The sequence below is a fragment of the Hypanus sabinus genome, chromosome 14 (genome assembly GCF_030144855.1).
Source record: "Hypanus sabinus isolate sHypSab1 chromosome 14, sHypSab1.hap1, whole genome shotgun sequence".
Lineage (NCBI taxonomy): Eukaryota > Metazoa > Chordata > Chondrichthyes > Myliobatiformes > Dasyatidae > Hypanus > Hypanus sabinus.
In genome coordinates this window covers 108,873,091-108,899,945 of record NC_082719.1, presented here as the reverse complement: position 1 = coordinate 108,899,945, position 26,855 = coordinate 108,873,091, and the positions used below count along the sequence as shown (strand labels likewise).

Sequence of the window (26,855 nt, the reverse complement as noted above, 5' to 3'; positions counted from 1 at the left end):
CATCCCCATATTCCCCTACATTCCCCATCCCCTCCCCATATCCCCTTACCCCACCCCCTCTCCAGATATCTCCCTCCAATCCCCATCCCACTCCATCCCCTATATCCCCACACCTCCCCCCTGTCATTCACCCCTCTCCCCATATCCCCTAACCCACTCCCCTTCCCCTCCGTCCTCCTTACTTTTGCCCCCCTTCTCTTACCCCGCCCATGTCCCGCCCCAGAGCGCTGGCCGAGCCCCCGCCCCCAGCTTCCCGCTGGGCCCAGTCAGTTTGGAGCGGAGCCGGGTGTCCGGTAGCTGCGCTCCGGGCGGTAGACGGTGGAGCGGGATCGGGTTCGGGATCGGCAGCGGGGCCGGGGCGGTCCCGGGCTCTGCCTGGGCGCGGTTGCCGCACGGGGGGCTGGACCCCGGGCCGCCCCGCCCTCCAGCAGCACTGCTCCGGCAGGACGCAGGCGGATGGCGGAGAGCCGCGCTTCGCTCCCCCGGCTCCGGGAGCCGCAGAGTGGCTGCGGCCCCAACTCCAGTCCGCGGCCGGGCCGCGGCTACCGCCGGCACATGAGCCACGGCCACCGCCTGAGGAAAGTGACCCTGACCAAGCCCACCTTCTGCCAGCACTGCACCGACTTCATATGGGGGCTTGGCGGCTTCCAGTGTGATGGTGAGTCCGAGTCTCCTCTACTGGGGGCGGGAGAGCAGGGCACGACGGCCCGAGCGGCGGCTGAAACGGCGCTAGGCCAGAGATGGATGAGGGGCAGGGGGCAGGAAGTGGGGCTAAGGGAGAACAGGAGGCGATGGATGAAGGGTATGAGCGAGAACAGGGGCCGATGGCAGGAGAATAGGTAATGCGATGGGCAGAGTGGCAGTAGTGTTGGAGGGGCCGATAGGCCGAGGGGCAGAGGGAGAACAGGGCTTGTGATGGCTCGAGTGACAGGAGAACAGGAGGCGATGGACTAAGGGAGAGCAAGGGGTGCAATGGGATGATTGGTGCTTGGAGAGAGGAGGTGAGGGGCTGAGGGCAGATGAAGGGAGAACAAGGAGCTCAAGGCCAGCAGGGAATCGATAGGTCAAGGGGCAGAGAGAGAGCAGGGGAAGCCTGAAAGGCCTGTAGTAGGTGGGCAGGGTGGTGATTGGCCGGTGGCAGGGGTGATGGGCCGTGACGGAGGGAGAGTAGGAGGTAATGGGCCAAGTAGTGGTGGGTAGTAGGGCGATGGGTGGGGGAGTAGGGAGTAATTGACTGAAGTAGCCAGAGAGCTGAAGTTGAGGGGCCAGTGGCCAGATTGCAGGAACTGTGGGGGGGGGGGGGGCAGGTTCAGGCGGGTTGCCCTGCACTGGCTTGGGTATGGTTTCAATTCTTGCTGTAATTGTGCCAATAAGGAAGGAGCTCGCCCCTCCACCCACCATTCTTTCATATTTAAGTCTTTATTTGGGCTTCATTCATTCTGAGCTTAAAATGCCCTAAAAATGCCCTTGGCGAGAAGAGCTGAGGTCTGTAAACTTTGGAGCAGGTTCTGGGTATTTTGTTGATCTGCTTTCTTCCTGTGTTGATGATTTGATTTCTGAAGGTCTGAATGACTGAAAATTGGAGGAATCGAGAGGACCAGTGGTCCTTCTACTATTTGCTGTATGGCTCTGTGCCCTGTGGGTGTAAAGTACCCCTGTCCTAGAGTATGTTATTAATGAATACATTAAAGAATCACATTCTGACCAGCAGGTAGAATCTTAATTGTCTAAGTTTCTCATGTACTATCACCTCCTAGAATTGATAGTACATGACCCCCCCATCCTCATCACATTCTACAGGGGTTGTATTGAGAGCATCCTGAGCAGCTGCATCACTGCCTGGTTCGGAAATTGCACCATCTGGGATCGCAAGACCCTGCAGCGGATAGTGAGGTCAGCTGAGAAGATCATCGGGGTCTCTCCTCCCGCCATCATGGACGTTTACACTACACGCTGCATCCGTAAAGGAAACAGCATTATGAAGGACCCCATGCACCCCTCATACAATCTCTTCTCCCCCCCCTACCATCTGGGAAAAGGCTTCAAAGCATTTGGGGCTGTCACGACCAGACTATGTAACAGTTTCTTCCCCCAAGCTATCCGAGTCCCAGTACCCAGAGCCTGGACTGAGACCTTGCCCTATTTATTATTTATTGTAATGCCTGCACTGTTTTTGTGCACTTTACACAGTCCTGTGTAGGTCTGTAGCCTAGTGTAGCTTTCTCAGTGTTTTTTTTACATAGTTCAGTCTAACTTTTGTACTGTGTCATGTAACACCATGGTCCTGAAATGACAATGAAAGTGACTTGACTTGACTTGAAGTGGGACCACACCACATTCAGCCCAAAGTCATTGGCAATGGTAAATATTTCCCTTAGTATTGGATGATGGCAAAAATGGGGAGTCAGTGAGCATGTATGAAAGAGAATGATTTGCAAGGCAAGTTAGTTTATTATTGTCATATAATAATAAATTGCATGGCAGAGAAAGGGCTTGGCCAATTGATAATAAGGTGCAAGGTCATAATGAGCTTTATTGTGAAGTCAGGAGTCCATCTTGTCATATTACAATCCATTTGTATAACTGGTGTAGAAACTGTCCTTGAGCCTTGTGGTACATGCTTTCAAGTTTCTGTATTTTCTGCCCAATGTTAGGGGGCAAAAGTTTAAGGGAAACACGAGGGGGTATTTCTTTACTCAGAGAGTGATAGCTGTGTGGAATGAGCTTCCTGTAGAAGTAGTAGAGGCCAGTTCAGTTGTGTCATTTAAGGTAAAATTGGATAGGTATATGGACAGGAAAGGAGTGGAGGGTTATGGGCTGAGTGCGGGTAGGTGGGACTAGGTGAGATTAAGAATTCGGCACGGACTAGGAGGGCCGAGATGGCCTGTTTACGTGCTGTGATTGTTATATGGTTTATATGGTTATATGGAAGAGGGGAGAACAGAGTAAATCTGGGATGGGTAAGGTGTTTGATTATGCTGGCACTTTACTGAGGCAGTGACAGGTATAGACAGAGTCCATAGAGGGGACTCTATGACGAAGGGTCTTTTCTTGAAACGTTGGCTGCTCGTTTCCACAGATGCTGCCTGACCTGCTGAGTTTCTCCTGTGTGTTGCTTTAACCACAGCACTTTGTGTTTTCCATAGAGGGGAAACTGATTTCTGTGATGTTCTGAGCTATGTCTCCAAGTGTCTGCAGTTTCTTGTGGTTATGTACTGAGTGGTTTGCTATACCAAAATTTGATGCATCCAGGTAGCATGTTTTTCTGGATAGTTGGAAGTTTAGGAGCCTAATTATGGAGCAGGTTGGTGTAGTACTTGTTTTTTTTTGATGTTTAGATCAAGTCCCAGGAGCTTCTATGCTCTGGCAAAAGCAACCATTATGCACTGCAGATCCTCCTCGGAGTGAGCTATGATGGCGTTGTCATCTGTGTATTGGAACTCCATGATGGAAGTAGTTGACTTGTTCTTTGCCTAGAACCTGTTAAGTTGAAGAGCCACCCATCTGTCCTATAGAGAGTATGGACTCCTGGGAGGTCTTGGCCAGTGAGGTGAAGAATGGTTGCAATGAAAACGATAACCAGTGTTGGAGCAGTGATGCACCCCTGTTTGACCCCAGTCTCAACCTTAAAAGATGATGTTTCAGAGCTGCTGTTGCTGATGACTGTTGCACTCATATCATTGTGTAAGAGCTGCTCGATCTTGAACTACTTTTCTGGGTAGGAGATCTAATGCTGGAGTAAAAGCTGGGCACATAAAATTCAGGTGAACATCTTTCGTGTTGGGGAGAGGAGGGAAATGCTTCTATTATTTCTGTAGTCAGCTTTGTCACCCTTTTTGAAAGCAGTTCGGAGTTCAGATGGTTTCTTCTCCTGGTCCCAGATCTTGACAAGGAGGTCATGAATGTGATTTAAAGTCCTGTACCACCTTCCAAGAGGATTTTTGCTGGAATTCCAACAGGCTTGTGGCATTGTTGTTTCTTAATTTCTTGCAAGCTGTCTGCGCCTCTTTGAAACTAGGAGGCTTACTCATGTCCTCCTTCATGGGTCGTTGTGGGACCTGGTTGAATACTTCAATGTCAACAGTAGTATAACGATTAAGTATCTCCTGAAAGTGTTCCTGTCATCAGGAATTGATGGCATCCTTGTCCTTTAGCAGCCTTTGCCCATCTTTGGAGTGAAGAGAGTTTAGACCATGATGGTTTGGGCCATACACTGCCTTGGTGGCAATAAAGAAATCCCTGATACACTAGAGTCAGCAAGCTGCTGTATTTCTAGGATCCTCTCAGTCTACCACTGATTCTTTATTGCCCTTACTCTACACATCTATGGCCTTAGCTTTGAAGTGGGCTTCTCTTTCAGCCCTGCAGTTGATGTCCTTCTGCCAGGCCCAGAAAGCTTTCTCTTTGTTGATTAGCTCTCCTATTTCATTGTCACTTTCATCAAACCAATCTTCCTTTTTCCTGGTCTTGTATCCAATGATGTTTTTACAGTTATTGAAGATGGTGGTCTTTGGTGTGGTCCAGTGATCTTCAATGTCTTTCAGAAAGGGCACCCTGGAGAAGTTGTACCTACGTTGTGTCTTTTAGGCTCTCGATGTTGGATCTGGGATGGCTCAGCTTCTTTTGCATTCCACTCTTTTGCATGATTTTGATGGTCATTTGTGAGCGAATAAGCCGATAGTCTATCCAGACATCATTAGCACTAATCATGGCTCTTGTATTCTTTATGGGGATGCATCCATGATGATTTCACCTTAGTTGTCTGGCAGAACATGTTATATTGGTTATGGTAAGTCACCTTCCTTCCCAATTGTGCTTTTCCTGGACATGCTGTCCCTCGAACTCTAGCATTGAAGATGCCAAGAAGAATGATTTTATCATCCTTGGGAATATCTGATAGTATGCGGTCCAGGTCGGCATAGAAGGTCTCCTTAACATCGTTTGGTGAGCCTAGGGTTGGAGCATAGGCTCTCACAGCTTTAGCCATTTAGTTGTTAGCGAGCTGAAGGTGCAAGTTCATGAGGTGCTCATTGATGCCAACTGGCAATTTGGAGAGTTGACTGATGATGCTGTTCTTCATGGTGAATTCAACTCTGTGGATTCTAGCTTCATCTGCTGATTTTCACTTCCAGAAAATGGTGTCTCCACCTTTCTCCTCCTTAAATTGCCCTTCCTCAGCCAATTGCATTACTGAGAGGGCAGCAAGGTCAATTTGGAATTTTCAGCTCTCTTGAGATGATGGTTATTGTACGTGTAACACTTACCCACAGGCTGGTATATGTCTAGGGGAAAAAGGGATCCAGCCACTCTCCAACCCACCTCCCGTACACGCAGGTGCTGTGAGAATCGAGTTTACGCCTCGAGCCCGCCAACAGTATCAAATCCACAACAAATACCGTTATGAAATACACTTTAAAGAGTTTACTAAAATTAAAAAGAGTAGTAAGCAATACAATATATATACACAAGGAAAAAAAACAAAAGGCGCCACTTATCAAAGTTCAGTCTGTTTAGTGCACTCGTTGGAGCTCAATCAACGAACCAATCGACCCATCCGGCCGTCGCACCTGGGACCACCCCGGTGGTCTTACGAGCAGTCCAGCACACGTCCACCTTCTTCCATGTCTTCCTCGGCCTCTCCCCAAAAAACCCGCGAAAGCCCCTCCCCCAAGTTCCCAGCATCACAAGACACAATGACATTCCCCATTGATTAACAAATGAATACAATTACCATATCAGCCATTCTAAAGTGAAACAACGGCTAGAGAAACACTTATCCGACAAAGAAACATTCCTACTTGTAACAAACCAAAGAGGCCATTTTGAGTAACATACCCAGGACATTGTACATTCTCTCCCCACCAGCAAATGTCATGCCCTCATGGCATTACTAGAGGTCCCCAAAGCTTCTTGCAACACACAAAACCCAACCCAGGTGCAGAAGGCAATGACATAACTACCCAGAGCAGTAGAAATCACACTCGGTTCTCCCGGTACCACATATGTCAACCGCTCCGGGGGGTGCCTAATCCTCTGAGATCTCCATACCCCTTCTGCCCCACTGGGTTCCCTCGTCACCTGCGAACCCACTGTCTCGGACACCCCAGGTCTACCTGACAGACCCGCACCCCCTTCCTCACAGGGGTCCTCCCTCACCCGAGATCTCTCCGGCTCACGCTCAGATTCCACCCTCTCTCCCACCAATGTAGGCTGCCTCTCCATCTGACCCTCAAGACCTTCCCTCCTCTCACCCAATTCAGTATGGGAAGGGCCAGGAGCCTCCTCTCCTGGTACTGGAGCACTAGCGAATGGGAACAGGACCCACTCATCTGAGTCGTCCTCCTCTGAATTGGTAGCCATTCCCGAGTGAGGGACCCGTCCCCGCTCTTCAGCAGCGGGCTCTTCCCGTTCTCCGCTCCCTCGCAGAGTCCTTGTACTGGGCGTAACCTCCCACTCGGGCTCCTTATCCACCTGCACCGCTTGACCCAGTGGCAGCAGGTGATTCCTATGTAGTACCTTGATAGGCCCTTTTCCATCCTCGGGTTTCACCCGGTAAACTGGCAGGTTCGGCATCTGGCTCTCTATTACATAGGGGCTGGCCGCCCATCGATCTGCCAACTTGTGCTTACCAGGGAGTCCCAAATTCCGTAAAAGGACCCGGTCGCCCGGTAATAATTGTACAAACTTCACCTTTCGATCATACCACATCTTATTCCGCTGATTTTGTTTGGTAGCCGCCGCCTCGGCCAACTCGTACGCCCGCTGTAACTCCCTCTTCATGTCGGACACGTACTTTAGATGGGACTTCCCGGGAAATTCACCCACTCCACCTCCAAAACACACGTCAATGGGCAACCTCGCTTCCCGCCCAAACATCAGATAATAGGGTGAATACCCTGTAGCCTCATTGCGAGTACAATTGTAACAGTGAACCAAGTGTCCAATATGACGACTCCACCTGCTTTTCTGCCCAATCTCCAGCGTCCCAAGCATATCCAACAGGGTCCTGTTGAATCTCTCTGGCTGAGGATCTCCCTGTGGGTGGTAAGGAGTAGTCCTGGATTTCTCAACCCCAAGCATAGTCAGTAATTCCTGGATAAGGCGGCTCTCAAAGTCCCGCCCCTGATCACTATGGATTCGCCTGGGAAGGCCGTAATGCACAAAGTACTTCTCCCATAGCACCTTCGCCACTGTCGTCGCCTTCTGATCCTTGGTGGGAAATGCCTGAGCATAGCGAGTGTAATGATCAGTGATGACTAATACATTCGCGGTGTTGCTGGTGTCAGGCTCAATCGACAGGAAATCCATACATACCAGGTCCAGAGGTCCCGCACTCTGCAAGTGCGACAGTGGAGCCGCCAACGCTGGCAGGGTCTTCCTCTGGATGCAACGACGGCATCCCCTACAGTATTCTTCGACGTCCCCCCTCATCCGGGGCCAGTAGAACCGGTCTTTGAGTAATCCATATGTCTTTTCCACCCCCAAATGTCCAGAATCATCATGTAAGGCCTGGAGTACAGTCTGGTGATACTCCTCTGGCAGGACCAGTTGCCAACAGCGGGGTTGGTCCGGAGGCGTTGTTACCCGGTACAAGATTTTGTTCTTTAACTTCAACCGAAACCACTCCTTCAACAACAGAGGCACGTATGGGTGTTTCGCCTTCTCAGCCAACGCCCCATCCCCCTTCTCGACCGCTCTCCACACTGTGCCAATGCCCGGGTCATTTTGCTGAGCAGTTGCCACTTCCCCCGGACTCAGTTCCGGCAACTGTTTAGTCCCCAGAGCGGTCAGGTCACAGTAAACTAGGGGTATAGCGTCGTCAAAAACCCCCAAATGGTCCACGGCTCGTTCCAGCCTCCCTCTTCCCTCGGCCTTCACGGTGATAACAAACTGACACATCGCCTTCACTCCAGGGGCAGGGACACTCTCCCACTCCTCGTCCTTCTCCTCCTCCCCCGGCTCCCAACGAGACAATGCATCCGCATCGATATTCTTGCTTCCGGGGCGGTACCTCAGGCTGAAATCATATACCGACAATGTCGCCAGCCACCGATGTCCTGTGGCATCCAGCTTCGCCGAAGTCAAAATATAAGTGAGAGGATTGTTATCCGTTCTCACCTCAAACTTGGCTCCGTAAAGGTAATCGCCCAGCTTGTCCACCACCGCCCACTTCAGCGCCAGGAACTCCAACTTGTGAGTGGGATAGTTTCTCTCCGATGGCGACAAGCTTCGGCTGACAAAGGCTACCGGCCTCAATGCTTTGCCATGCTCCTGGTACAGAACAGCCCCGAGACCCTCTCGGCTGGCATCCGTGTGCAGCACATATGGCTTCTGGGGATCGGCAAAAGCCAACACCGGGGCCTGGGTCAGTGCCCTTTTCAAAGATCGGAACGCCTCTTCACATTGATCATCCCATCTCGAGCCAAAAGGTTCCGCCGGGTTCCAGTATCCTCCAGCATCCTGCCTCTGGTTCCCCGTCCTCTTCTTCCCCACCGGGGGATAGCCACACAACAGCTGAGTTAACGGGTGACACACTTTGGCGTATCCTTTCACAAATCGCCGGTAATACCCACAGAACCCCAAAAATGAGCGCAGAGCACCCACTTTCTGGGGTCTCGGCCAGGTGGTCACAGCCTCTATCTTGGTTGGATCAGTAGCCACTCCCTCTCGCGAAATGATATGGCCAATGTAGTTAACCGACGACTTGCAGAACTGGCATTTGTCCAGGGAAAGCTTCAACCCTTCTTCATTAAGCCGGCCCAACACCTTCAACAGTCTCTCCTCGTGTTCCTCCAAAGTCGATCCAAACACTATCAAATCGTCCAGGTACACCAGCACCTCCAACAGATTCATATCCCCCACAGTTCTCTCCATGAGCCTCTGGAAGGTGGCTGGGGCTCCGGATATGCCTTGGGGCATTCGTTCGAACTGAAAGAACCCCAGTGGGCAGATAAAAGCGGTCTTCTCTTTATCGGCTGCACTCATCGGGATCTGGTAATACCCACTTCTTAAATCCAGCACACTGAACCACTTTGCACCGCTCAGGCAGGCCAACGCATCCTCGACTCTTGGGACAGTATATTGATCAGGGACAGTTCGCCGATTCAACGTCCTGTAGTCAACACACATGCGCACTCGCCCATTCTTCTTCCGTGCCACCACTATTGGGGACGCATAAGGACTTCGAGACTCAGCTATGATTCCGGCCTCCTTCAACTTGCACAAGTGCTGTCGCACGTCTTCAACATCTGCCGGAGCCAGCCGCCGGGATCTCTCTCGGAACGGGGTGTCCTCCGTCACCCGGATGGTGTGGCGAGTGCTTTTGGAGCAGCCAACATCAAACTCGCCCCGAGAAAAAACAGCTTCCATCTTCAGCATCTTCTCCACTAGCCTGCGTTTCCACTCCGGCGACACTGGGGAATCCCCGAAGTTAAAGGCTTCAGCGGTCAGCTCCCTTCGATGCTCCGATCCCTCCCCGTTAGGGGTCCGCACTGGTGCGCTGGACATTACCGTCACCGGGAACAGATGTGCCAGCGGCATTCCCCTCTTAAAGGTGATTTCTCTTGCCGTGGTGTTCCTGACACTTATAGCTATACGCCTCGCATGTACCACCCCTGGTCTCTGCACTTCGGGCCTCACCAGCGCCCCCACCGGAAATCGTGTCTCCCCTTCAAGATCGTCTGGGGCATCTACTAACAGGGCTTCTCCTGTCGGCACTCCTGGGAATCTGGGGGTCCCCATCACTAGTGCTACCTCCCCTGGTTGGATCACCTTGGGCCTCGCCTGCGTACACCACACCGTCCCTCGTTTACACTCCGGGTCCAGCCCTTGGGAGGCAACCCCTTCTTCGAACACTGCTCGAAACACTGGATGCACCGAGAGGGTCTCCAGAAAGTCTTCCCCCCCTTTCTCCTTACAAGCTCCCAGGAGCCGTCGCACAACTGGGGAGTTAGTCCCCACCAGGAGGGCAGCACCACCGGTTTCCACCGGGTCAGGACACACCAACACCAACGTCTCAATAGCTTCCGACACTCCCACATCGCCCTCCGAGAACTCCAATCTCACCGATAGGTACCCATCGTACGGGTAGTCACCCTCGCTCACACCCCAAATCTGCAGGGCGTCAAATGGTGTTACGGGCAAATGCTTTAGATGTTGATTGTAGAAAGACCGGTACAATAAGGTCACCTGCGATCCAGTATCAAGAACGGCTTTTGCGTAAACTCCCTCTATCCGTAGACCCACACTGGCACGGGGTCCTACCAGCCCATCCGGAACAGAGGCGTGGGCACCCGGTGGTCTTCCGGCTGATCTCTGGGAACGTGTTCCTCCAGAGGCTCCAGTCCATTCCCTCACTGAGCCTCTCCTAAGTTTCCCCGACACCTCTCCCTTCTTAGTCGCAGGGGGGCTTGTCCTCCGCGGGACTCCTTGTCTCTCACAATCCCACCTAAAGTGACCCTCCTCTCCACAGCTATAGCACACCCTTGGCCTTCCACAGTCCCGCCTGAAATGCCCCTCTTTCCCACAGTTAAAGCACACACTGCCGGCTGCCCCTCCTCTCCCAGGACGGCTCCTGCTCCCAATCCACTGCACTGATCGCCCCTGAGAGTAGGTACCTCCCCTGTCCCTCCCCTCCAAAGGGGGTTCCCTACTCCCCGGGGGTTTGTCATTCCTCCACTCAGCCACCACTTCCTGTATCGCTGAGGATCGCTCCCGTAGGCCCGTGCCCCTTTTCCGCCCCAATGCTCTCTCTTCCTCTCGCACCTCTCTAATCAGTTGCCCGAAGGATGGAGGGGGACCTTTCCTATAAGCCTGCCGGATAGTCCACGCCACCTTGTCCTCCTCCAGAGAGCCACTGAATAGCTGACTCATCCTCACGCTAGCCACGTCAGTCGCCTTCACTACCCCTCGGCGCCGCAGCCCCGAGAGCATCCCCTCCATCCTAAATAGGTACTCGGAGAGCTTTTCCCCTCTCCATTGTTCCAGGCGTTGAAACTCTGCTAAAAGCAGCCAGGGTTCCCCTGACAACCCAAACGCTCCCTCCAAAACTTCTAGGCAGTCCTCCACTGAGGCCCCAGGCTTCTCAGCTTTCAACTCCCGGATGGTTGTGGCTGCTAAACCCCTCAAACTTCCCAGCAATCGCTGCCTCTTCTCCTCCTCTGAACCTGGCCACTCCTCTAACATCAAAGACGTATGCTCGATCCAGGTCTCATAGTCCACCTCCTCATCCGGAGTAGGCTTGGCTCCGGAGAACAACCCCAGCTTCAGCCGTGGCCTCTTGGCCACCCCCACCAGGGAATAAAGTGCGGCTGCCAGCTCCGAGACTTCCACCCTACCTGGGGAGCGGGGCTTAGTCACGACTCCCTCCTCCCACCTCCCTTTACTAGTGCCGGGCACCTCTCTGGGGTCCACCTCTAGCTCTTCCCCCGATGTCTCCTCAGCCTCATCCTTGTAGGAGTGGAGCCCCCACGGGCCCGCCTCCCCCGGTACTCTGACCGTCGCCAGCAGTTCCACCGTCCTGACTTCAGCACTCGTACGAACCAAAACCCAGCTAGACCCCACCTCTTTACCACACCGTCTAGCTACCAATTCTACCTGCCCAATACCCTTCACCGAACTTAAACCCCTCAATATCACGTCTCCTGAAACTCGAAAATCCACTCCGCTCACTACGCATGCGTACTGTACCGGTACATCTTCAAACTGGCACCAACAAACAAACTTATCTCTGTCCATCTTCCTCTGCTGCCTGCGCGACTCCACAGCCCCTGACAATCCAATCCGGGACGAGCACCCCACAAATGTAACACTTACCCACAGGCTGGTATATGTCTAGGGGAAAAAGGGATCCAGCCACTCTCCAACCCACCTCCCGTACACGCAGGTGCTGTGAGAATCGAGTTTACGCCTCGAGCCCGCCAACAGTATCAAATCCACAACAAATACCGTTATGAAATACACTTTAAAGAGTTTACTAAAATTAAAAAGAGTAGTAAGCAATACAATATATATACACAAGGAAAAAAAACAAAAGGCGCCACTTATCAAAGTTCAGTCTGTTTAGTGCACTCGTTGGAGCTCAATCAACGAACCAATCGACCCATCCGGCCGTCGCACCTGGGACCACCCCGGTGGTCTTACGAGCAGTCCAGCACACGTCCACCTTCTTCCATGTCTTCCTCGGCCTCTCCCCAAAAAACCCGCGAAAGCCCCTCCCCCAAGTTCCCAGCATCACAAGACACAATGACATTCCCCATTGATTAACAAATGAATACAATTACCATATCAGCCATTCTAAAGTGAAACAACGGCTAGAGAAACACTTATCCGACAAAGAAACATTCCTACTTGTAACAAACCAAAGAGGCCATTTTGAGTAACATACCCAGGACATTGTACATACGTCTTTCAGGACAATTTCTGGTTTCACTCTCTATAAGCGTCCGCACATTCCAGGCTCCAAAATTCTTATGCTTTTGTTTCAGACCGCAGTTTGGTGATCCCACCGGATGTGGTAATCCAGCAGGACTGAGGAGGTAGGCTGTTTTTAGGGTACCTTTTCTAACCCCTTCCCCATGTAGGGTGAGTACGCTGTGTCCTGAATAGGGCTGCTCAGTCATCGGGGCAGCTGCCGAAAAGCTCCATCTGCCTCAGTCCAAGAGCAAGGCACTATATCTAACACACACCACCTGTGTGCCAGGTTGTGGTTGGGAGATCCCAGACTTCACTGTCCTGCTCCTGTCACACTTCCTGATCGCCACTGGGTTTTGTTCAGGTCGGTCAATCGGATTACCAAACCAGGAGAAACACCTGTGTGTCAGGTCTTTTAACAGGCGGAGACCGATGCACAAGCAGCCACCTTGACAGCTATATTCCCTCTATACATATACGTTTTTCAACCAGTGCACAAAGAAAATTAATGTGCACACAAAAGGTTAGTTACCTAAAATGATGTAGTAATTAATAATTATACTTAATGAAAATAATCTTTTAGCTAAATGTTTCTGTTAACTAGTTAGTCAGTTTTTCAAATACCACAATGCACGTCACTAATTTATGTCACCTCACCTTTATTTTTCCGGTTTGTACAGCTGCATCATGGCGGCAGCCATCTTTGGCGGACAGTGTTCATATTATAAAGTTTACAAAGGTCTGCTTCAAATCCTGTAGATAGCTTACTAAGTTCTTATTGAAAAAAATATTGATTCACTATGTCGAATTCAAAAGAAGCAAAGGGCGTGAAGCACAAAAGAACTGCAAGTTTGTTTAAAGTTGAATGGCTTAACAAAATAGTAGAAACTGATACACTGAAAGCTCATGAGATCATGAACGTTCACTACAAGAAATATTTATGTATGATTCGGAAACTGGCATTATCTGTTTGTATTGTGATGTGAAAGTTGCTGGAGAATTTGCTAGTGGAAAGAAGTGGGATAATACTTGGAAACTTGACTTTTTGAAGCATCATTTGGCAAGTAAATTGCATTTGGACGGTGTATAAAAGCTCAGGCAACAGAACCCGTCGTTACCCGTTACAGGAGTGCTACGCATCTTACGGTTGAGTGCAGATGAGCAAGAGTGAAAACGATCAAAACCTGAGGAAATGGAAGTTCTTATTAACAGTGTGTTGTTAGCTGTTAAAATGAATAACTCTTTACGTTCAGTTCTACACATTAATGAACATATGGAGAAGTCTGTTCAACTCCCAGACAGCTAGCAAAGCAAAATTTATGCGTTCGAATTTCTGGAGACTATCAACTATATTGTTCAGAAATAGCATCAGCAGATTTTCTCACGTTAGCAGTTGATGAAACCACTGACATATCTGTCAACAAATGTCTCATTCTGTACTTCAAATTCAGATCTAAAGGTTGTATAGTAGATACAAGTTTGCTGTTGGCTTTTTATATAAATAGTCTTTTTGTTCATTTAGAAGTCAGGTTTCCTGAAGATGAGTTACAAGAATGGTCAGCTTTTGATTTCTCCGCAATTGCGGATTGTGACTTCACATTTAGCAATGAACAAGTTAATGCCTTATGTCTAAAATACTGTAATTGTTAGAGAGTTTAATGATTTCAAATTCTCCGTGCAAGAAAAAATTAAATCCAAACTGATTTCAAACTTTGCTCAAATGGTGGCGTTTGTACTTCAAAATGAACAGTTTTGCGACCTTATACAGTTGATGGACCATTGGAGGAACCTTTCTTGCATCCAGTGCAGACTGTGAGTGAGGTTTTGGCCTAATGAATCAACTCAAAAACAAGCTGAGAGACCGTTTAGGTGAATGCCATTTTGATATGTTAATGAGAATCAAAAGCAATCAATTGGATGGAAGTTCCATTAGTCTAGATAGAGTTTACAAAGAATGGGTAAATGCCAAAGACAGGAGAGAGAAAAAATAACTGAGTGACTTAAATATGTATGTTATTTTGTTGTTGTTCTGTGCAGTTTTATGTCAAATATTTTGTAAAGACAGACAGACATACTTTATTGATCCCGAGGGAAATTGGGTTTCGTTACAGTCGCACCAACCAAGAATAGTGTAGAAATATAGCAATATAAAACCATAAATAATTAAATAATAATAAGTAAATTATGCCAAGTGGAAATAAGTCCTGGGCCAGATTATTGGCTCAGGGTGTCTGACACTCCGAGGGAGGAGTTGTAAAGTTTGATGGCCACAGGCAGGAATGACTTCCTATGACGCTCAGTGTTGCACCTAACCAGTACGTTATGGAGTGGATGGGAGACATTGTCCAAGATGGCATGCAACTTAGACAGCATCCTCTTTTCAGACACCACTGTCGGAGAGTCCAGATCCACCCCCACAATATCACTGGCCTTACAAATGAGTTTGTTGATTCTGTTGGTGTCTGCTACCCTCAGCCTGCTGCCCCAGCACACAACAGCAAACAGCACTGGCCACCACAGACTCATAGAACATCCTCAGCGTCGTCCGGCAGATGTTAAAGGACCTCAGTCTCCTCAGGAAGTAGAGATGGCTCTGACCCTTCTTGTAGACAGCCTCAGTGTTCTTTGACCAGTCCAATTTATTGTCAATCACCAGGTATTTGTAATCCTCCACCATGTCTACACTGACCCCTTGGATGGAAACAGAGGTCACTGGTGCCTTAGCCCTCCTCAGGTCTACCACCAGCTCCCTAGTCTTTTTCACATTAAGCTGCAGATGATTCTGCTTGCACCATGTAACAAAGTTTCCCACCATAGCCCTGTACTCAGCCTCATCTCCCTTGCTGATGCATCCAACTATGGCAGTCGTCAGAAAACTTCTGAAGATGGCAAGACTCTGTGCAGTAGTTGAAGTCCGAGGTGTAGATGGTGAAGAGAAAGGGAGACAGGACAGTCCCCTGTGGAGCCCCAGTGCTGCTGACCACTGTGTCTGACACAAACTGTTGCAAGCATACGTACTGTGGTCTGCCAGTCAGGTAATCAATAATCCATGACACCAGGGAAGCATCCACCTGGATCACTGTCAGCTTTTCACCTAGCAGAGCAGGGCGGATGGTGTTGAACGCATTGGAGAAGTCAAAAAACATGACCCTCACAGTGCTCGCCGGCTTGTCCAGGTGGGCGTAGAGACGTTTCAGCAGGTAGACGATGGCATCCTCAACTCATAGTCGGGGCTGGTAGGCGAACTAGAGGGGGTCTAAGTGTGGCCTAACCATAAGCTGGAGCTGCTCTAGAACAAGTCTCTCCAGGGTCTTCATGATGTGGGAGGTCAATGCCACCGGTCTGTAGTCACCACTGGGGCACTGTGTCTTTGGTACAGGGACGAGGCAGGACGTCTTCTACAGCACAGGAACCCTCTGGAGACTCAGGCTTAGGTTGAAGACATGGTGAAGTACTCCACATAGCTGAGGGGCACAGGCTTTGAGCACCCTGGGGCTGACATCATCCGAGCCTGCAGCCTTGCTCGGGCTGTCTTCTCACCTGTTCAGCTGTGAAACCCACTGTGGTGGTTTCAGGTGGGGGAGGGGTATAGTCATGAGAGCAGGGTAAGGGGCTTTGAGAAGGGGTGGGAGAGGAGAATGGAGTATGTGTTGGTTGGGGGCTGACAACAGATGAATCGTGGGGGATGGGCAGGGGCCACAGTGTCAAATCTGTTGAAGAACAGGTTAAGTTCATTGGCCCTGTCCACACTGCCTTCAGCTCCTCAGTTGCTGGTTTGCCGGAACCCAGTGATGGTCCTCATCCCACTCCAGACCTCTCTCATGTTGTTCTGCTGGAGTTTCCACTCAAGCTTCCTCTTATACCAGCCTCCCTGATCATGGCTTTCAGGTCCCTCTGTATTGTCCTCAGCTCCTCCCTATTTCCATCTCTAAATGCCCTCTTTTTAACATTCAGGATGTCCTTAATGTCCTTTGTTACCCATGGCTTGTTATGTGAATAACAAAGGACAGTTCTTGCCGGAACATTGCAGTCCACACAGAAGTTGATGTAACCAGTGATGCACTCTGTGAGCCCATCAATGTCCTCTCCATGTGGTTCACAGAGGGCCTGCCAGACTGTCGCCTCAAAACAATTCTGGAGTGCCTCATAAGCCTCCCCTGACCATTTCCTCACTGTCCTCGAGGCTGCAGGTTTACTCTTCACCAGAGGCACGTAGCAGGGTTTGAGATGCACCAGGTTGTGATCTGACCTTCCCAGTGGGGGGAGGGGAGAGGAGCTGTAAGCATCCTTAACATTAGCATACATTAAGTCCAGGGTCTTCTCCCCTCAGGTTGTACAGCTCACATACTGCGTGAAGTTGGGCAGTGTCCTAGCCATGGTAACATGGTTGAAGTTACCCGAGATGGTAATGAGGGCATTCGGGTGCTGGGTTGTGTAAACCTACATAAGCTGTGCCATGGGTGCATTCAGTGCGCACATACTTTGGTCACAGGAAAACAATTTGCACAACATAAGGTTTTTGCGCACACTGGCTACTAAAAATTAGAGCGAACATTGCTTGGCAGAGAAAGGGCCAAATTCCCATGGCACGGAGACCAAGACAATCGGGGGCCCTCTTCTGCTGCAGCCTTCCTCCACCTTCACAGCTGCTGTGAAGGGAGCCTTTTCTGGTTGGCTGCCAGTGACTAGTGGTGTTCCTCAGTGTCAGTACTGGGTTTGCAACTTTTCACATTGTTTGTCAATAATTTAGATAGCAGAACTGATAGCTTTGTGGCAAAGTTTGCAGATGATATGAAGATAGGTGGAGGGGTAGGTAGTGCTGAGGAAGCAATGCAATTGCAGCAGGACTTAGAATGGGCAAAAAAGTTGCGGATAGAATTTTGGGAAATGTATGATAATGTATTTTGGTAAAAGGAACAATAGTGCAGAATATTATCTAAATGGGAGAGGGTTCAAACATATTAGAGGTGCAGAGGGAATTAGGAGTCCTTGTACAAGACTCCCAGAAGGTTAATTTACAGGTTGAGTCTGTGGTAAAGAAGGCAAATGCAATGTTGGCATTTATTTCAAGGGAAACAGAATATAATGCCGAGGCTTTATACGACACTAGTCAGGCTGCACTTGGAGTATGGTCAACAATTTTGGGCCCCATATCTCAGAAAGGACGTGTTGTCATTGGAGAGAGTCCAGAGGAGGTTCATGAGGATAATTCTGTGAATGAAGGGTTAACATATGAGGGACATTTGGCAGCTCTGGGCCTGTACTCACTGGTATTTAGAAAAATGCAGGGGGACCTTGACACTATCTCGTACAAGGCAGCCCACTTGATTGGTATCCCCTCCGCAGGTATCCAATCCCTTCACCATCGATGAACAGTTCCAGCAGTGTGTACTATCTACAGGATGCACTGCAACAACACACCAAAGATCCTAATGCAGCATCTTCCAGACCCATGACCACTACCAACTAGAACAGCAGATACCTGGGAACACCACCAGTTGGAAATTCCACTCCAAGTCACTCACCATCCTGACTTGGAAACATATCACCATTTCTTCATTGTTGCTGGGTTAAAATCATGGAATTCCCTCCCTAATAGCCTTGTGGGTGTCCCTACACCTCAGGGAATGCAGTGGTTCAAGAAGGCTGCTCATCACCATCTTCTCAAGGGCAACTAAAAAAAAAACTACTGAATCTTGAAAGGACTAGATAAGGTGGATGTGGAGAGGATGTTTCCTATGATAGGGTATCCAGAATTAGAGGGTACAGCCTCAAAATTAAGGGCCGACTCTTTAGAACAGAAGTGAGGAATTTTTTTTAGCCAGAGTGTAACGAATTTGTGGAATGCTCTGCCACAGACTGTAGTGGAGGCAAGTTTGTGGGTATATTTAAGACAGAAGTTGATCATTTCCTAATTGTTCAGGGCATCAAAGGATATGGTGAGAAGGCAGGTGTTTGGGGTTGAGTATGATCCGGGATCAGCCATGATAGAACAATGGGCTGAGTGGCCTAATTCTGCTCCTATGTCTTTTGGTGTAATTCCACCAGGTTCATCAGGCAAGATTTTCCTTTAAAGGAAACCATTCTGAATTTGTCCTATCTTGTCCTGAGTCACCAGGTACTCAATAACCTCATTCTTAACAGCTGAATCCAGCATCTTCCCAATTACTGAGGTCAGGGAAACTGCTATATAATTTGCAATTTTACAGCCTTCTAGCACCATGCCAGGATACACCGATTTTTGAAAGATCATTGCTGATGCCTCCATAATCTGTACCACCACCTCTTTCAGAATCCTAGGGTGCAGCTCACCTGGTCTGTGTGACTTGTGTACCCTTAGGTCTTTCAGCTTTTTGAGCACCATCTCCCTTGTAATAATAACTGCTTACTTTTCCCTCACACCCTTCAACACCAGGCATGCTGTGAGTGTCTTCCACAGTGAAAACTGATGCAATGTACTCATTTAGTTCTCATTGTCCCCCCATAATTATTTCTCCAGCCTCATTTTCTAGCAGTCCAATATCCACTCTTTTATTTTTTACATGAAACAGCTTGTACCCTCCACTTTGATGTTGTTTGCTAGCTTGCTTTCATATTTCATCTTTTCCCTTCTAATGATTATTTTACTTGCTCTTTGTAGGGTTTTAAAAGCTTCCTAACCATCTGTCTTCCATGTTTATTCCAAGATGGAGATGTCTTCCTTTTTTAAACAAAGGGGCTTCCCTTCCTCCACCATCAACTCTGCTCTCAAACGCATCTGCCCTCACGCCATCTGCCCACCACCCCACTCGGGATAGGGTTCCCCTTGTCCTCACCTACCACTCCACCAGCCTCCGAGTCCAACATATAATTTTCTGTAACTTGCGCCACCGCTAACGGGATTCCACTACCAAGCACATCTTTCCCTCCCCACCTCTTTCTGCTTTCAGCAGGGATCAATTCCTAAGCAACTCCTTTGTCCATTTGTCCCCACCATCCCTTCCCATCAATCTCCCTCCTGGCACTTGTAAGCGGAACAAGTGCTACACCTGCCCTTACACTTCCTCCCTCATCACCATTCAGGGCCCCAGACAATCCTTCCAGGTGAGGTGACACTTCACCCGTGAGTCAGCTGGTGTGGTATACTGTGTCCGGTGCTCTTGGTGTGGCCTTTTATATATTGGTGAGACCGGACACGGACTGGGAGACTGTTTTGCTGAACACCTACGCTCTGTCCGCCAGAGAAAACAGGATCTCCCAGTGGCCACACATTTTTATTCCACATCCCATTCCCATTCTGATATGTCTATCCATGGCCTCCTCTTCCATCAAGATGAAGCCACACTCAGTTTGGAGGAACAACACCTTATATACTGGCTGGGTAGCCGCCAACCTGATGGCATGAACATTGACTTCTCTAATTCCGTTAATGCCCCTCCTCCCCTTCTTACCCCATCCCTGATTTATTTAGTTTTTCTCTCCCTTTTTTTCCTCTCTTTCTGCTCATCACTCTTCCTGTTCTCCATCTCCCTCTGGTGCTCCCCTCCCTCTTTCTTTCTCCCTAGGCCTCCCATCCCATGATCCTTTCCCTTCTCCAGCTCTGTATCCCTTTTGCCAATCACCTTTCTGGCTCTCAGCTTCACCCCACCCCTTCCAGTCTTCTATCATTTTGCATTTTCCCCTCCCCCTCCTACTGTACTTTCAAATCTCTTACTATCTTTTCTTTCAGTTAGTCCTGACGAAGGGTCTCGGCCTGAAACGTCGACAGTGCTTCTCCCTATAGATGCTGCCTGGCCTGCTGCGTTCCACCAGCATTTTGTGTGTGTTGCATCTATCTACCTGCTAATTTTTACTTTGTTATATGCTCTCTCTTTTGCTTTTACATTAGCTTTAACTTCCCTTGTCAGCCATGGTTGTACTGTTTTGCTGTTTGAGTATTTCTTTGTTTTTGGAATACATCTATCCTGCATCTTCCTCATTTATCCCTGGACCTCAAGCCATTGCTGCTCTGCTAACAGCCCTGCTGGCATCTCCTTCCAATTTTTTTTGGCCACATTCCAATTCTGTTTATCTCTCATACCATTGTAATTTCCGGTTCGTAACATAACACCCAATCCAGTATAGCTGATCCCCTAGTAGGCTCAATGTCAAAGTACTTTAAAAAGCCAATTTGTAGGCATTTAACAAACACAGTCTCTTGAGATCCATTTCCCAAATGAACTGGTTGGTAAAAATCTCTCATGACTACCGTCACATTGCCATTTTGACACGCCTTTTCTATTTTCCATTGTAATCTGTGCTCCACATCCCAGCTACTTTTGGGAGGCCTGTATATAACTACCATCAGGGTCCTTTTACTCTTGCAGTTTCTTAACTCAACCCACAAGGATTTAGCGTTGTCTGATCCCATGTCACAAACTTGTACTGATTTGATGCCAATCTTTACCAACAGAGCCATTCCATCACCTCTGCCTTCCTTCCTTCCTGTTCCTCTGATGCAATGTGTAACCTTGGACTTTCAGCTCCCACAACAACCATCCTTCAGCCACGATTCAGTGATGGCCACAACATCGTTCCTGACTATCTGTAATAATGCAACAAGATTATCCATCTTGTTTCTTACACTCCGTGCTTTCAGGTATAACCCTTTGAGTACTGTATTTGCTACCCGTTTTGATTCTGCATCCCTAATGCACTGATACTCACCCTGCTGGCTGCAAATTTGTGTTATCATCTGCCTGCCTTTCCTGACAGACTGACAGCAAGCAATCTTTGCTTTTTTACAATCCATCCTAATCTGAGTCCCTGCACGCCTCCTGCCAGATTATTTTAAACCCTCCCCGACAGCTCTAACTAACCTGCTTGCAAAAACATTGGGTCCCCTTTGGGTTCACCTGCAACCGTACCTTTTGTACAGGTCATATCTCCCCCAGAAGAGGTCCCAATGATTCAAGAACCTCAACCCCTGCCCCTGCACCAGCTTCTCAGCAAGGCATTTATCTGTCAAATCATCCTGTTTCTACTCTCACTGTGCATGGCTCAGGTAGCAATCTAGATATTACTACTCAGGAGGTTCTGCTTCTCAGCTTTCTACCTAGCTCTCTAAATTTGCACTTCAGTACTTCTTGGCTTTTCCTTCCTATGTTATTGGTACCATTATGTACCCAAGACATCCGGCTGCTCTCTTCTCCCCACCAAAATTCTGTGGACATGATCCGAGACATCCCTGACCCTGGCATTTGAAAGGCAACTTACTACCCAGGTGTCCCATTCACGTCTACAGAATCTCCTGGCTTTGCCTGTACCTCAAGTTTTACCAGCATGATCTGAGAAAGAAGTAAAGAAATATAATGATAATAAATAAGCAATAAATATCAAGACATGAGATGAAAAGTCATTAAAAGTGAGTTCATAGATTTTGGAAGCAGTTCAGTAGTGGGGCAAGTGAAGTTGAGTGACATCTGTGGCAATGAATTCTGTAGGTTCACCACCCTGTTGCTAAAAAATGTTCTTCTCATCTCCGTTCTAAATGGATTCCCTCTAGAAAAGAATGCTAAAATTGCATTTGCCTTCCTTACCACTGAGTCAACCTGTAAGATAATCTTTAGGAAATCCTTCACAGGACTTCCAAATCCCTTTATACCTTTGATTTTTTTTGAATTTTCTCCCCGCTTTGAAAATTATATATGCCTTTATTCCTTCTGCCAAAGCGTATGACTGTAGACTTCCCTATACTTTCTTCCATCTGTCACTTCTTTGAACATTTTCCCAAAAATGGAAAAGCCTTCAAAAACTAGTGGATTTTGTCTAGTGTATCACAGGAAAAGCCCTCCCTACCAGTGAGCACATCTGTATGGAGCACAGCTACACGAAAGCAGCATGAGCCCCACCGTCCGTGTCAAGCTGTCTTCTCACTACTACCATTAGTGAGGAGGTACGGTACAGGAGTCTCAAGACCAACACTACTAGGTTCAGTTACAGTTCAACCACGAGGCTCCTGATCCACAGCAGATAACTTTACTCTGAACTGATTCCACATCCTATGGACTCACTTTCAAGGACTCTACAACTCATGTTCTCATATTTATTTATTTGTGTATATATGTATGTATTTATCCATTTATTTATTTACTTATTTCTTATTTTTGCATTTTGTACTATGTCTTTTGCACATTAGTTATTTATCAGTCTTTTTGAGTAGTTTTTCATTGATTCTATTGTACAGTATTTCTTTTACTGTGAATACTTGCAAAAAATGAATCTCAAAGTGGTGTGTGGTGACATAAATGTACTTTGATAATACGTTCAGTGGCCACTGCTGCTAGTAGCCCATGTTGTGCAATCAGAGATGTTCTTCTGCGTACCGCTGTTGTAATGAATGGTTATTTGAATTCTGTCACCTTCTGTCAGCTAGAACCAGTCTGGCTACTCTCCTCTGACCTCTCTCATCAGCAAGAGGTTTTCGCCCACAGAACTGCCACACCGGATGTTTTTTGTTTTTTACACTAGTCTCTGTAAATTCTAGAGACTGTTGTGTGTGAAGATCCCAGGAGGTTGAAAGGACAGGCAGGAAGGCAGAGGGGGTGGTTTTGCTGTGTTGGTAAAAATGAAATCAAATCATTAGCAAGAGGTGATATAGGGTTGGAAGGTGTTGAAGCATTGTGGATAGAGCTAAGAAACTGCAAGGGTATAAAGACCCTGATGGAAGTTGTATACAGACTCCCAACCAGTAGTAAGGGTGTGATCTACACATTTCTCTCTACATATTGGGTGTTGGGTTCTTTTGGGTTTCTTTTTTTCATGCCTGCCTGTCAGGAGATAAATCTAAAGGTTGTATAATGTATACATAATTTAATAATATATGTATTTGTAACTTTGAACCTCCTCTCCTTCCTCACGCCACCATCTGAAATTCTGCCAATAATAGTTGTTTTGAATGCTCTGCAAAATATATTCCTTTATTGAAGATGTGGTGTAAGTTGTGTTGACATAATGTGCTGATGGGAGTGTTAGAAACACGTTATGGAAAATAAATCAGGGTTGTGGTTAGTCATGCCTCAGCTTGTTTGTCTTCAATGGCCACGGCCTTACACAGACACACATACAGTGACGCAGCCAATCAAAGGACACAAACATGAGTTCTGACATACCTGATCTGACACGTGTACAAACTCTGTAGAGGTGGGTAACTGACAATCTGATTATAAAACTACCAATAATTATCACTCTTGTTGTAGAATTCTAGTTTTGAAGTTTAGAAAGAATAACATTTAACGTTAAAAATGTTAAGAATTTTCATCAGATCAGACAACATCTGTGATTATGTTCCACCATTTTATTGCCTGCTACAGAGAAGTATTGGAGTCAGTGCATGAAGGCAATATGCAGTCTTAACAGTGAGTCATTGTCTTAGACCATAAGATATAGGAGCAGTTTTAGGCCAGCTGGCCCATTGAGTCTGCTCTGCCATTCAATCATGGATGATCCTTGTTTTTTGCTCCTCCTCAACCCCACTCCCCAGCCTTATCCCCGTAACCTTTAATGTCATGTCCAATCAAGAACCTATCAATCTCTGCCTTAAATACAACGACCTGGCCTCCACAGTTGCATGTGGCCACAAATTCACCACGCTTTGGCTAAAGAAATTTCTCCATGTCTCTGTTTTGAAAGGGCGCTCCTCTATCCTGAGGCTGTGGCCAGTTGTCCTAGACTCTCCCACCATGGGAAACATCCTTTCTACATCTACTCTGTCTAGGCCTTTCAACATTTGAAAGGTTTCAATGAGATCCCCCCCACCCCCGAGATCCCCCCACCCCCATCCTTCTAAGTTCCAACGAGTACAGGCCCATAGCCTTCAAACGTTCCCTGTATGATAACCCTTTCATTCCTGGAGTCATCCTTGTGAGCCTCCTCTGAGCCCTCTCCAATGCCAGCATATCTTTTCTAAGATGAGGGGTCCGAAACTGTTCACAATAATCAAGGTGAGGCCTCAAGGTGACAGCCAACCAGAAATGGATCCTTTTATTCCCACTTGCTGCCAATGCTCTAACCATGGTAGTAACTTTACTGTAATACCATGGGCTCCTAACTCTGTAAGCAGTCTCATGTGTAGCACCTTGTCATTGGCCCTCTGAAAGTCCAAATATACAACATCCACTGCATCCCAACATCTATCCTACTTGTAATCTCCTCAAAGAATTCCAACAGGTTCGTCAGGTAGGATTTTTCCCTGAACAAAATCATGCTGACTTTGTACAATCTTGTCCTCTGTCACCAAGTACTCCATCACCTCATCCTTAACAACTGACAGGTAGATAGGGTAGTTAAGAAAGTGTTATGGAGTGTGGGGTAGCTAAGAAAGTGTTATGGAGTGTTAGCTTTCATAAGTCAAGGGATAGAGTTTAAGAGTCGCGAGGTAATGATGCAGCCCTATAAAACTCTGGTTAGGCCACACTTGGAGTACTGTGTCCAGTTCTGGTCACCTCAGTATAGGAAGGATGTGGAAGCATTGGAAAGGGTACAGAAGAGATTTACCAGGATGCTGCCTGGTTTAGAGAGTATGGATTATGATCAGAGATTAAGGGAGCTTAGGGCTTTACTCTTTGGAGAGGAGGAGGATGAGAGGAGACATGATAGAGGTGTACAAGATATTAAGAGGAATAGACAGAGTGGACAGCCAGCACCTCTTCCCCAGGGCACCACTGCTCAATACAAGAGAACATGGCTTTAAGGTAAGGGGAGGAATGTTCAAGGGGGATATTAGAGGAAGGTTTTTACTCAGAGAGTGGTTGGTGCGCGGAATGTGCTGCCTGAGTCAGTGGTGGAGGCAGATACACTAGTGAAATTTAAGAGACTACCAGACAGGTATATGGAGGATTTTAAGGTGGGGGGTAATATGGGAGGCAGGGTTTAAGGGTTAGCACAACATCGTGGGCCGAAGGGCCTTACTGTGCTGTATTGTTTTGTGTTATATGTTCTATCCCTTGTCAGCTATGGTTGTACTATTTTACCATTTGAGTATTTCTTCATTTTTGGAATACGTATGGTCTGCACCTTCCTCATTTTTCCCAGAAACACACACCTTTGCTGCTCTGCTGACATCCCTGCCAACAGCTCCTTCCAATTTACTTTGGCCAACTCCCCTCTCATACCACTGTAATTCCCCTTACTCCACTGAAATACTGCTACATCAGACTTTACTTTCTCCCTATCAGATTTCAAGTGGAACTCAATCATACTGTGATCACTGGTTCCGAAAGGTTCTTTTACCTTAAGCTCCCTAATTGCCTCCAGTTCGTTACATAACACCCAATCCATTGCAGCTGATCCCCTAGTAGGCTCAACAACAAACTGCTCTAAAAAGCCATGTCGTCGGCATTCAACAATCTCTCTCTCTTGAGATTCATTACCAACCTGATTTTCCCAATCACCTAGCATGTTAAAATCTCCCATGACTACCATAACATTGCCCTTTTGACTCACCTTTTCTATTTCCTGTTGTAATATGGAGTCATCCTCCCAGCCACTGTTGGGTGGCCTGTATATAACTGTCATCAATGTCCTTTTAACTCAACCCACAAGAATTCAGCATCTTCTGATCCTATGTCACATCTTTCCACTGATTTGATGCCATTCTTTACCAGTAGTTCCACAGCACTCCCTCTGCCTACCTTCCTATCCCTCTAATATAATGTGTAACTTTGGACATTTAGCACCCAACTACAAACATCCATCAGCCATGATTCAGTGATGGCCGCATTGATAATCTGTAGTATTGTAACAAGATTATCCACCTTATTTCTTATATTCTGTGTATTTATATACAACACCTTGAGTACTGTATTTGCTATCCTTCCTGATTCTGTATCTCTAATGTTTTGATACTCAGCCTGTGGGCTGTAACTAAGCCCCATCACCTGCTTGCCCTTCCTGGCAGTCTGACTATACACTTTCTTTACTTTTTTGCCATTAGTCCTATCCTGAGTACCTTCACTCCATTCCCACCCTGAAAGTCTTGGACATGGTCTTATGGACATTTCTGTTATGATCACAAGGCCCTGATCGACATTGGTAATGTAAAATACTGCAAGTGTGTTTCTTTTGTTTATTGGTGTGTTAGATGATGGGGGAGTTATATGGCTTTGGTAGTAGCAAGGACCTTTGACAAGGTCACAAACAAGAGAGAATCTGCAGATGCTGAAAGTTCAAGCAACACACACAAAATGCTGGAGCAACAGAGCATGCTGCAACTATACAGGGTACAGGTGAGGCTGCACCTGGAGTGCTGTGTTCAGTTCTGGTCTCCATACTTGAGGAAGGATATACTGACTTTGGAGGCTGTGCAGAGGAGGTTCACCAGGTTGATTCCATAGGGCTTAACCTATGAGGAGAGATTGAGTCGCCTGGGACTATACTCTCTGGAATTCAGAAGAATGAGAGGGGATCTTGTAGAATCATACAGTACA

The 26,855-nt window shown here is 47.7% G+C and overlaps 1 protein-coding gene across 2 annotated transcripts in view; it reads left to right on the top strand.

The window, feature by feature from the left end:
- Window positions 1–258: 258 nt before the first annotated feature.
- Window positions 259–26,855, top strand: part of LOC132405061 (diacylglycerol kinase theta-like) — a 345,666-nt gene continuing 319,069 nt past the window's right edge. For both annotated transcript variants that reach the window (XM_059989791.1, XM_059989792.1), the window contains exon 1: window positions 259–658. In XM_059989791.1, the coding sequence (XP_059845774.1) occupies window positions 457–658 (202 nt within the window). In that variant the 5' untranslated portion in view covers window positions 259–456. The remainder of the gene's footprint in view (window positions 659–26,855) is intronic.